Genomic DNA, 12992 nt, shown 5'->3' with positions numbered 1-12992 from the left:
GTTCTGTGAATTTGGCAATTTTAGATACCTTGTATAAGTGGAATCAGACAAGCAGTGCTTGTCTTTTTGTGACTGGTTATTTCACATAGCATAATCTCCTCAAGGTTCATCCATGTTGTCGTGTATTGCAGAATTAAGACTTAATGTCCATATTACCCAAAGTTGTCTACAGATTCAATGCAATCCCTATCAAAATCCCACTGGCATTTTTTATAGAAACAGAAATTCTAAACAATCCTAAAATTTATATGGAGCTACAAAAGACACTGAATAATCAATCTTGAGACAGAACAAAGCTGGAGGCATCATACTTCCTGATTTCAAAATATATTACAAAGCTACAGACATCAAAACAGTACGGTACTGGCATCAAGACAGACATATAGACCAATGGAATGGAATAGAGAGCCCAGAAATAAATCCATGTATGTACAGTCAACTAATCTTTGACAAGGGTGCCTAATAAAAGTTTGAACTTCTCAAGGCTGCCTGGGTAGGGGGATACTTAACGGAGAAATCCGGGGGCGGCAATAGCCAGTCACTAAGGATTTCTAAAGCAACTTGATGCAATAATGTTTTAGGTTCAACATAAACTGTCATACTCCTTTCTCTAAAATTATAGAATATTTTAATATTATTTATTTATTTTTTATTGAGGTAACATTGGTTTATAACATTATATACATCATGTCTACATCATTATATTTTTTATATCATTATATTTCGGTTTCTGTATAGGCTACATCGTGTTCCCGCAGAGGTCTAGTTGCCATCCATCACCATACACACGTGCCCCTTTACCCCTTTCATCCTCTCCCTATCCCCTTTCCACTGTGGTAACACAAATCTGTTCTCAGTATTAAAATTATAGAATATTTTAATGCTTTTCTTTCATGGCATTGTGTACTTTATCTTGAACTGCCACAGATATTTGTAGAATACTTTTAATGTCCTTGGTTTTTTTGATATCCAGAAAATTGAGTTTCTAACTCTGTTGTTGATTCTACTTCTGTGCTGCTGGCCAGTCTGCTAGCTAACTGGGGAAGTAACACTACTCTCTCTAAAGTAACAGGTGGAATATCTGTGACTGAGAGCGGTATGGATTAGGCAGGCCAAGCTGAACACAGCTCCCAAAACATTCCTTCTGTCTGGTACTCAGGTCTGTGATCTCCATAACCCCTGGGACCTCAGAAACAAAAAAGAAATCCGTGATCTAGCACAGACCTCTCCATGCAGAGGTGGTGTGTGCCTAAAAGATTTACTCATGAACGGCCACACAAAGTGATATGTATGGTTCTTTTCCATGTTGCCTTTTTCCTTCCTTTTATGATTTTTTAAAAATAATGCATGTTCATTAAAGGAAATTTGGGAATAAAAAACATGAGGCATCATTTCTCCAGCTACATACCAGTGTTCCTGTGAATTTAACGTGAATAACTTGGGAGTTTGTCTTTGAGATGGAGAGCATTCCAGGATGCTTGATTGTGGTAGTCCATTTTCTATCCTTTCACCAAAGCTGATGGTATTTCACCTTCTGAAGCAACTTTTTGGCTCGACTCTAAAGATTTTGTTTTTCATTCCACACCCACCCAAACCTGCTGATATTTTCCCCTCTCATATGCTGTCTGTCTTTGCACAGCTGCCTCCATATTGAACAGCGACTGCACTGTCGTTGACAATGGTTTTAAAGAGCTGGCACTGAGCCCAAATGTCTGCCCTGGGAGATGTTTTTGTTATGTTACAGTTTTTCATTTCCTGTTTTAGAATGGCTCAGATGTTTTTATTCGCATATATTCTTGTCACCATGTCACCAAGAGAGCTTAGTGTTGCTTTCCTATATCTATCTTGGTAGATTCCATTAGTTTTGTTACCATACATGACCTGTTATTAAGACTTCATTGAGTTCTGCAACTTTGAACAATCCGGCCCAATTGGAATTAATGTATCACTTTCCCACACCTGTCTCTCAGGACAAGCAGATTAATAACCAATAGCCAAATGCCATTAAAACTTTTCAGTCAATTGGAATTATCTTCCAGAGCACTCTGCAGAGCACTGTCAGACACTTACATCGTATGCACAAACAGGTAGAATATATTTCACTTGATGTAGTAACATCAAGATGTGGCTTATATAAAAGAGAGGAATGTATTGGTAGGTTAATCTATGATATTATCTTTCTCCTTTCATAAGCATAGCCTGCTCAATTTTCTGGAGACCACATAGTGATGATAGCTTTCAGCATTTTTCTAATGAAATGGTTTCTTGTGACCATGATAAAACAGTGAAGTCAACCTATACGACTCGTAGAAAATGCCATTGACATTTAGAAGAGGGCATGATTATGAAAATTGAGTAGGATAATTTTTTTTTTGTCTTTCTTTGGCAATCTAGGTAATTTTCTCAGTGAGTAAATAAAGGTAAATTTTCTTTGACTTCTCAGGGGTCCATGATATGAATGGTTTCTCTACCTTCTCCAAGGATATTTTACTTCTATTTGACCTTGAGCTCTGATTTCAGGCTGTTTGCCTGCCAGTATTTCTCCTTCTCCTGTTGCCTCCATGCTTCTTCAGTGTCAGGCATCCAGATACACGCTTGGGGGCCCAGATTCAGTATCTGCTTTAGGACATTGCCAAAGCAAGTGAGCTTGTCCTTCTCTTCTTACTGTGAAGCAGTTTCATTGTTCCTCCTAAGAGTAGTCTTGAATCAAAAAATGTGCTGACACCTTCTTCCCCTCCCGTAGAAATTCAGATGCAGTCACAATGCCATGGGTAACTTTCCCATTAAAGCAGCTAAAAGAGCATTCCTGCTTCAGCCCGGGCCCCCATGTCTGTCTGGTTAGTTACGCATAGGGAGGCAAGCATGCAGAAAGAGGTGAGCACAAAAGGGCAGTTGCTAATCACAAAGAATTTCTCCTGAGAGTGTAGACTCCATAGATGAAATAGACCTTGAACTATAGGTGAAGATAGGGAGCAAGCCCAGGAAACTCACCAGAAACCAGGAAGTACATTTCAGAGCTCCAGACCCAAGCAGGTTCACACGCAGACATTAAGCAATTGGTCCAACTTTGAATATCATCACTCTTATATCAATAATAATAGTAGTAGTAGTAATAATTGCTATATTAATTAAGCTTCGCATGTTCTAAGCCCTGTGCTAAGCATGTATATATATGATCTTCATTACAACCTTATGATGTTAGTACTGTATCCCCACTTTGTAAATGAGGAAATAGAATCTTTGAGAGATCAATAGCTTATCCAAGGAAGCATAGCTAGTAAATGGTAGAGCCAAGAATCCCACCTTGGTCTAACTCCTGAGTCCCTGTGCTTAACCATTAAGCTGTATTGCTAGTAAAAATAATGATATCCCTGTGGTGCCTTCAGATGGCCATGTTCAATTCAGCCCTTATTTCTTGAATAACCGCTATATAAAAGCCACTCTCCTAGCCTTAAAATGTGCAGCAGGATGGACAAGACATGGATCCCTCCTTTAATATTGTGTAGCCTGGTAGAGAGCAGTGATGGCTAAACATGTGTGACGTTTGACAGATTAAATTAGATTGAGGTACGGGCTGGAGCCAGAAAGAGAGATCTGGGGAGCAGGAAAACTCTCAGGGTGAAGTAGGAGGGATGTGCACATAGAAATGACTAACCCTAGCTTCAGTTTAAATGGAGAGGCTCAGAGATGCCCCCAAAAAGCTCTTTTATAGATAATTTGTAGTCACTGGCATGGCATGTCTTAAAAGTGCTTGGGGCATGTTGTCTTTCAGCCTTTCCCCAAGGCCCGTAGCTCTCTCTCTGTAAAATTTGGTTTTCCATATGCAGGATTGAGGATCTGCGGGACTCGGAGAGGAGAAAACAGCAATTGCTACTATAAGAATACTATAAGCAACTGATAAGCTGCTTCCAAATCATAGAGGTGAACTCTAACTTGCATGCATTAAAAGTCATTAAAGCTGATTCCCAGTAAATGCTCTTTGTACCTGACACCTCTTAAGGGCATTTCAACATAGGGGTTCGTGATTTTTAGTAGATCTGTGTGCTTCAAGCTGAATGCTATGAAGAATAAAAGCCTAACCCAAGTAGGTTATTTTGATCAAACGGCATCGCATTGTTTTCCAGTTATAGTTATGACATGTTCCCCTTGTGTTACAGATTCCTTCTACAATCAGGTCTATTCATCAGGATAAAATCCTAGCACTTAGACAGCAGACACAATTCTTGTGGGAGGCTTATTTTTCTTCAGTTGAGAAGATTGTATTAACTACACTAGAGGTAAGTGAGACCACTTGGCTCTTGGTCTTGAATAATGGTCCTTTATACACTTTTCTCAGCCTGTTGTTTTGCTATTGGTGATGTGTAATTGGTCTAATGGGGCAAAACTGAATTTTCTGTACTTGGATACGTCAGTTAACCCCCTTTTACCTGCTTTGCCATACCTAAGCAAATACTCCCATTCCTGACAAACTCCACAGAGGAAAATTGACATGGGGAGAGATTACACTTCTTGACACAGAGATCGCCTCTGTCTTACATCATTTCAGGGATATGTGGCTAATGACTGCCCTCCTGTCATTCACACTCAGTGGCATCCTTTGAAGACATATTTCTGGAGCCCATTTAGAAAATAGATAGTGAGCAAGTAGGAGAAAATCTTCTACCACTCTAAAAATATGAATAGTGTACTGGGCACCATAGTCCAATGGTGTCGAGAGACAGCAAAATTAATTCTCAAGACATATGCAACTCAACCAGCATTAATGTTGCAAGGCTGTGTTAAGAAGAAAATCATGATTATACCTCTGTGGTGCGGAAATAGTTAAACTTTATGAAATCAAAAAATCTTCTAGGCAAATGGGTGCCCATCTTCAAGTTGCTTTTTTTCAGGCAGGAAGGAAAAAGGAAAGGGAAGCATGGAGGTCATTAAAACCTTTGGAAGTAGAGTAGGTAGCAGTGGCCTGAGGCTACACCAGAGTAGCTCAAAGAGCTAAGAAAAGATTTAGGAAACTGCACACTCATGAATTACAGGCTTGCAGGAAGGAGAGCAGAGGTCCTCTGGTGAGGCAGAGCATTGAGGTGATTCTGAGTGTTCGCATAATGAGGTGGGGGCATTTGTGGCCTCACTTTTGGAGTATTTACTTTGAAAATACTCCATATAGTGATTACTGCTCCAAAAGATAATGTAATTTGGAGCATACACAAGAAAACTGAAGTCACCCTGTTTTGTCCACATCACTGGGTATCAGGGCCAGTGCTGGCCATGCCCCAGGCATACTGGGGCATTTACCTACCCCAAGCCTAAGCTGATTCCTGCTCTCACCTGGGGACATGTTCTAAGTGGAGTGTCCTCTCATGAATGGTGTGCATTGTTTCATCCTGGAACTAAGTTAAAAGGGCTATTTTGGACCCAAGGCCCATCTATAAAGGAGACAAGGTCAAAATGGCTTTCAAGGGCTTCCTTAGTGCAAGCAAACTTCTCTTACTCCAAAAGCACTCTTCTCAATTAAAATTGATTGAATTTTCACTTTTGTTCATAGCAGCAGATTTGAATATGTAATAGATTCTACCCTTTTCTTTTCTTCCATCCTGTCCTCCATGCAAGACCCTTCCTAGTCCTCCTTAAGGAAAATTGAATGTCAATTATTTTTTATTTTTGGAATAAGAGTGCTTTTTATCAAAGAAGTGCATGTTCATTTTAGAAAATAATGGAAAATACTTAAAGCATAAAAATATAATCTACCCATACAAAATCACTATTGACATTTATATACACAACACATCTATATTAGTTTTTTTCTATGCAAATTTATAAATACGTTGTAATTTCTAATTTTAAAAGGGGTCTTTCTATACTTAGTTTATAACCTGTTTTTTTCTGCTTAATAATATATTGTTATATTTTCTAATATTATTGGATTTTTTCTATAATTTTTTTTTTTTTTCTTGAGGAAGATTTGCCCTGAGCTAACATCTGTGCCAGTCTTCCTCTGTTTTGCATGTGGGTCTCTGCCACAGCATGGCTGCTAATAAGTGGTGTAGGTCCGTGCCCAGGAACCAAACCTGGGCCACCAAAATGGAGCATGCTGAACTTCACCACCAGGCAGGGCTGGCCCCAACTGTAATTATTTTAATGAGTATATAATATGCTATTTATGATATCACTTAATTTTTTAAAATTAATCCCCAATTTGGGGACATTACAGTTGTTTCTGGTTTTTCATTTTTATACATGTCATCGAAATAGCCTGAGAACCAAATTGTTGTGCAGGTTCAGGATTACTTCCTTAGGATAAATTCCTTGAATTCATAGTCCTGGTTCAAAGAATATGCCACATGTAAAGATTTCTGATAAAAATTGCCCATTTTCCTCCAATAGAATTGAACTAATTTATACTTCCTCCAACTTATATGAGAGGATCTGTTATGATTTTTTTTCTCTTTAAACAGTATTGGATATTATGTCTTTTAAAGGATAAATCATTATTTTTCTAATTTATATATCTTAGGATATTATTTAGAATGAATATTTTTCATATATTTCTTGTTCAGGCAACTCACAATGAAAGAAATAGAAATGGCCACAGTGTTGTCGTACTTTTTCTCATTAATTTTTAAGAGCTTATTATATTAAAAATATTAACCCTTTCATTCTTGTGTTGCAAATATTTTCCCCCAGTTTGTGGTCTGCCTTTCTATTTTGTTTATGATTGGGCAATCTTTTCATCTGTGTAGAAAGGACTTTTTGACCCATAATTTTATTTACACACACCCACCCCCACACCCACAGACATACACATTTACTTAAGATTTTTCTAGTACTTTCATGGTTAATTTCCTCATTTAGCTATTTAATCTAGTTTACTTACATATGATCTGTGTTGAAAAATCTAAACTTGTCTTTTTTGGATAAATGATTATATAGTTGTCCCATATATTTCCTAAGTTTTTCTTTCCTTGCTGTTTTCACATGCCACTTTTATGCATCTTAGAGTCTGTTTCTGGCCTTTTAATTCTGCCCTATCAGTTGTCCATTTTAATATACTCAGGCCACATGTTTTCCTTTTTTTCACCCTGTATGCCATCCATTGGTAAACTTCTATTATTTAGCCATGGTAAACCTCTACTATTTAACCAGTCTGCTATTGTTGACTATTAATGATGTTTATAATTACTTTTTTATAGATATAGATGTCTTTATTCCAAATAATGACTTTCTACGTGTATCTTAGTCTACACCTCCATTTCTTTAGGATAGAGTCTTTGAGCTGGGATTACTCAGCCAAAGAGTCTAGGCATTTCTAAGGCCCAAGATATGTATCAACAAATTACTCTTCAAAAAGGTTATATCAATCTAGACTTGCACAAGTTGTCTGGGGGAGACCCTCTCTTGCTGCATTCTTATCAGCCTTAAGGATCATAATTAAAACACACACATACACAACTTCGCTAATTTGCCAGTTGAAAGATAGTATCTCATTAATTACATTTCTTTTGAGTATGGTTTATTGCATAGATCTGGTCTCTTGCTTGTTAAGTTAGCAGTGCTCAATTATTCTGTAATAGCAGTTGGATGCATTATATTCATCAGAATAGGATCTTAAATCAAGCTGTTTTCATCTCTCTGCTTGGAAAGGCCTTGGATTTAAGCTGTGCAGTACTTTTAGTGACATAGTTGTTTTGAAAACACTATAGACCATATACTTCATTCAATTTACAGCAACTGTCAAATCTCCTTTATATGGTTTCAAGATTGGATTGTAACAATTTGACCTCTCAACCAAATTGCATGAGAGATACCATCCAGTTTCCCTTTTTAATTCAGAACTCAGATTATCCCAGAATTCAACATAAACAGGAAAGCAGAGAAAATGGCAGAAAATGACATCCACATACAGAAATAAACAAAGTCAATGTGTTTATAAGAACGATTTAAGTATCACACATCAAAAATGCTCACTTGGCTCAGAACTTAAATGATATAAGTCATTCAGTCCCTGCTGGAGCTCCAGAGGTATGAGGATAATTCAGAGTTACCCTTCAACAACATAGATTTGAGGATCCCTTGCTTTCAGGATGTTCTACACTGAGACTGTTTCTTCCTTACTTGCTGTATTCTAGGCCATGGCAGAGGATTACTTGGTCTTTGGAGATTATGAGCCTTTGAGTTGTAGGTGGTGCTTAAACACAATTGAAAACAGTACGCCTCATCCTTCTCTCCAATGCCCGGGTCAAGTTGTTGGTACATTCTATTGTGCTGCACTCTGTCGTATTTGGGATTCAATTAGTATTTCTAGTCTGATTGAAATTTCCTAATTCTGCATCTTGGAATTAAAGAACTATTTAATAAGAGCTAGGCTTTTTGGAGCTCAGTTTTTTGTGCAAATTGAGAAGTAATGATGGGATAATGTTAAAATACTGCAAAGACGTTGTTCATGGATTCCATTATTTGTCAGAATATTGCACAACAGTAACATGGCACTAAGGATTGAACCATAGGAGTTCAGTCAGAATCAAGGTGAGCAAAAGAAAAGTGCATGAGATTGTAATAATACATTAAAACAGCTAATGGTAGCTTGGAAAGCACATTTTTTGTGGAGTTTTATGAAGTATTCATTCTCCATTTTTCTCTTCGGTTATTTAACCATGCACATTCAAACCATGGTATCGCTGATGCTGTTGTACAATGAAATTTTAATATCAGTGAGATAATGGAAATAGAAAATTGCTTTTTCTTGGAACGAAGTGGCATATGGTGGTACTGCATGTATTAGCCAACATTGCATTGGTCAAAAGACCAAGTCAGGGCCACACAGAATGACTGTAACCAATAGTCCATTATTTAAAAAACAGATGGCACAGACAAAGGAAAAGTAAAGAGCCATTCTTCCCTTTGAATTCACATTAATAAGAAATATTATCCCTATTGAGGGTGCCATGTGGAGCTATAATGAAAAAAATCTTGTATCGTGTGTACATGTGTTTGTGTGTATGTATGTGTTGATTTTCTTTATAGCCAAAGAAGTGTCCAACCTCTAAATGTGATATCTTCTTCCACAACAATAAAGAGTGAGCACTCAGTGCCCTGCAAGGATCCTGGGAGCTGTTTAGTGTAGTGATAGGCAGAATCGGACATTAGGAAAGGGATAAAACGACCTTTCTACTTGGTGAAATGAGATCCATACTCTCTCAAACTTTTGAGAAGGCAAGTTGATATAAACCTTTTAAAAAGACATTTGGCAATACATATGAACAGGCTTAAAAGTGTTCATATTCTTTTACAAAGTGCTGAAGAATCAATCCTAAAGGTGGAAAAATTTTATTCATATATACGTTCCTTGCTTTGCAAGGGAAAAAAATGCACTATTGTTGGTCATTTAGGATAAGTAAACTATGAATACTGTTAATAATCTGGAAATATATCTATAATAGATAATATCTATGATATTATAGCTGTATAAAAACGGAAAAATCTATGCCTAGGAAAGGAACACAGAAATGAGTTTTTTTTTCCAAAGACAAAAACATCGAGTCTTAAAAACTGTAAAAACTTAGGCAGTTATTCCTAACAAATTCTGGGATGTTGTTATAATTAATGTGATATTTTATTATTTTATTACAAATCATGAAGGTGAGATGTAAAGGTGGCAAATTGCTTGACCCAGGTTAAATTCTACATTTGCAATTGCTCTTATACCTTTGCTGATATCTTCCCGTCAAGATCCCTTTGAAGAGGGTATAAAACACTTATTGGTATTTCAGAAGAATACTCTAACATCGCATCCTTGAATTCGAAAAGACAACGGTGTTGTGATACCAAACCAAAAAGAGTCTATGACAATGGGAAGCATACCACCGAGAGACCTGAAGTGAATGGTGACCTATTTTGTGACATCTCTGAGTTCCATGTCATTTGTATGTTGGTTGGATTTATGATGCTATTGTCAATTTATTCTATGTCTTGATACCAAACTTATTTAAGTGACCACATACTAGAAAGTACATAAATTTGGAAAGCAAAAAAAGAGAGGATCTAAGTGAAAAACTATAAAAGAAAATAAATAGACAGTAAATTTGAAAGGTACAAATAATAAAAAACTGGGATAAATGGTATCGAAAGTAAAATTGCTAGCAATGTAAAAGCCCTTCACAGCCATGACAATTTTCTCATAATTAATGCCTAGACAACAGCATTTTAACACATCTCTGCTGTACCACAAAGAGTAAACATTAATATTTTAGCTAGGTTCCTAAAATCTCCGTCAAATTAGAAACGTCTACCTAGCCATGTAAAATTAGCAGTTTTGATCTGGGGGACAGATAAAATGCAGAAACCATTGAACTAAGATATTTGAGTTCTTCTAAATTTCCTCTTTGCTTCCTTTCTTCTCTCTCATTAAGAAATATAAACATGATAAGGTTTGCAAAGATAAATGTAGTTCACTTTATTACTTGTCTAGTCACCAGGTGGGATGAGATGAGAGTATTAATAACCTTAGCAAATAACAGAATTCCATTTAAAATGGTTTGTACTTAAAATCACATTGCGTTAAATGGGGACCTGGAAAATGACGATTTAGGTCTTAAATCTCTTGAGACATATGCAGGCTTTTTCTTTTTTTTTAAGTGCAGGAAAAAAAAAAAAACATTGCTGAAAACATGAAATTCTGTATCAAGTTAATTATTTGCCAAATCATAATCTTAATGAGTGGATGGTATAATTACAGGTGTTTGAAAGTCACAGAAATCTGAAGAGTGGACTAATCACATTCATCTGACAAATGATTCAGGATGGGAGAATGTTTGACTCTAAATGTAGAATTTAATGATCTGCAAGGTCTCAAAGTCCAAAGAAACTAATGAACTAGCCTGGCTATTAATAGTCTTCATGAGCCATGGTTCTCGTCCTATTATGTAGGATGTTTTGAGCAATTGTTAACTCACTAGTTTTTGAGAGGAAATAAAGAAAAACTTCAGCTAACCAGTCCCCCTAAGTCCTACAATTGACTTGGAAAGGAAAACAAAATATGACAAGCAAATGGATCCCTCCTGAATTAATGGAAGAGATCAAAACCTCAACACCTTCTAGAATGCATCTTACCTTCAGTATGCTCCCAGTTCAGTGTCCACATGGACATCTCTGTGCACTGAGAACACATCTTCCTGATGTGGATCTAGAACTGCTGCTAGATGCTCAACCATCAAAGAAACTGGTCCACACACTCTACGTTGAAATGAGCACGGACTTGTTATTACAGAAAGACAAGAGAGAATTTGTGGTTAAACTGAAGTTTAGTCAGTAAATTTGATTAACTCTAATTCATCTCTTTCTCTCTCGCTCGCTCTTTTCCCTTGCTCTGTCACTCTCTTTGTGTTGCATACATTTTTATCAGTGGGGAATTGGGGGTAGAGTCACCACGCTGAGTGTCATCATCCCTCTAGTTTGGATTCAGCATGATCCTTGTCAAATACCATCCAAGTCTCATCCTCACCATGTGCTATGTTTTTGTTTTCTAGATTATTCAGGACAGAATATTCAAGCACATATCACGTAACAGTTTAATATGGAACAAACATCCGGGAGGATTGTTCGTACTACCACAGTATTCATCTTATCTGGGAGATTTTCCTTACTACTATGCTAATTTAGGTAAGTGAGCTCCTTCCGGGGAGTTACTGTTCTTTAGCCTCCAGATGTCCAGAATTAAGGTCCCTTGATTCTTCTGTTCTGTAGCAGGGGCTTCCCAACAGCCTGCATTGGAGATTGCTTTCTAGAGCCCCGTCATAAATGGTGTCTCAAGGTCAAGAATGATAAATCCAGCAAAGCATTGCAGAATGAAAAAATTTCTGTCTTATCTGAGCCACTACACTTTATTTGTAGTAGAGGTGTTTCAGAGAAATAGACTCTCCAAATTATGATCATTTTGAACATGACAATGGGTTGGCTACAATTTTAAGTCTCATCATATATAAAATGGAGCTAGGAGATCTCTCCCCAATTATTTTTTTCACAATTCCAACTTCTCTATCTCAGACCAAAGAAAAACTGAATTAATAAAGGGAAAGGAGAAAGATTTAAGAATATATGACAAGGGGGCTGGCCCCGTGGCTTAGCAGTTAAGCATGCGCGCTCCGCTATTGGCAGCCCGGGTTTGGATCCCGGGCGCGCACCGATCCACTTCTCCGGCCATGCTGGGGCCGCGTCCCACATACAGCAACTAGAAGGATGTGCAGCTATGACGTACAACTATCTACTGGGGCTTTGGGGGAAAAAAGGAGGAGGATTGGCAATAGATGTTAGCTCAGAGTTGGTCTTCCTCAGCAAAAAGAGGAGGATTAGCATGGATGTTAGCTCAGGGCTAATCTTCCTCACACACACAAAAAAAGGAATATATGGCAAGGGACAAATTTATCACTCATTCAACATTTATTGTGCTCCTCTTATGTGCAATGTTAATGCTATGCAAGGTGGTAGAAATAAAAAGTCAAATGAGATACAATCTCCACTCTCAAGCAGAGATTCAAGTTGATGTGGCAAGAAGACTCTAGATTTTTCACCCAATGCTGATATTTATTCTCCAATGACTACCTTACCCTTTTTTGAGTTGTACATATTTAGCTAAGATGAAACTTAAAGAAATTCATGACCTGAAATATCAACCAGTGGCAAAGAACCATTTAATCTAAACCAAACATGTTATGAGAACTATATCAAAATCAGTGAATGGTCTACACTGGTAATACGTTTAGAATTTAGTAATTTTCAGAGTAAGGCAGTATTTGATAAAATTTCTACATATTTCTTATAGAGTATTAAGATTTTCATTTGGAGTTAGCATGCCAGAAATGTGTAAATGATGCTTCTTAAACTATTACGGGAAAATCTAACAGCAATGACTCTTCTTCACTGTTAAAAAAGGAACCAACCCCTCCATTGTATTTATTCTTCTTACTTGGCAAAACCTTGAATGTGTGTCTAGATAGTGGGAAAGT

General features: G+C 37.2%; 1 protein-coding gene across 2 annotated transcripts in view; it reads left to right on the top strand.

Annotated features, from left to right (window-relative positions):
- The window catches only part of EXT1 (exostosin glycosyltransferase 1), a 276461-nt gene that overhangs the window by 241636 nt on the left and 21833 nt on the right, over positions 1–12992 (top strand). For both annotated transcript variants that reach the window (XM_058564830.1, XM_058564831.1), the window contains 2 exons: positions 4158–4277; positions 11517–11649. In XM_058564830.1, the coding sequence (XP_058420813.1) occupies positions 4158–4277; positions 11517–11649 (253 nt within the window). The remainder of the gene's footprint in view (positions 1–4157; positions 4278–11516; positions 11650–12992) is intronic.

Source organism: Diceros bicornis, chromosome 21 (genome assembly GCF_020826845.1).
Source record: "Diceros bicornis minor isolate mBicDic1 chromosome 21, mDicBic1.mat.cur, whole genome shotgun sequence".
Taxonomy (NCBI): Eukaryota; Metazoa; Chordata; class Mammalia; order Perissodactyla; family Rhinocerotidae; genus Diceros; species Diceros bicornis.
This window is presented reverse-complemented; position numbering and strand designations above follow the sequence as displayed.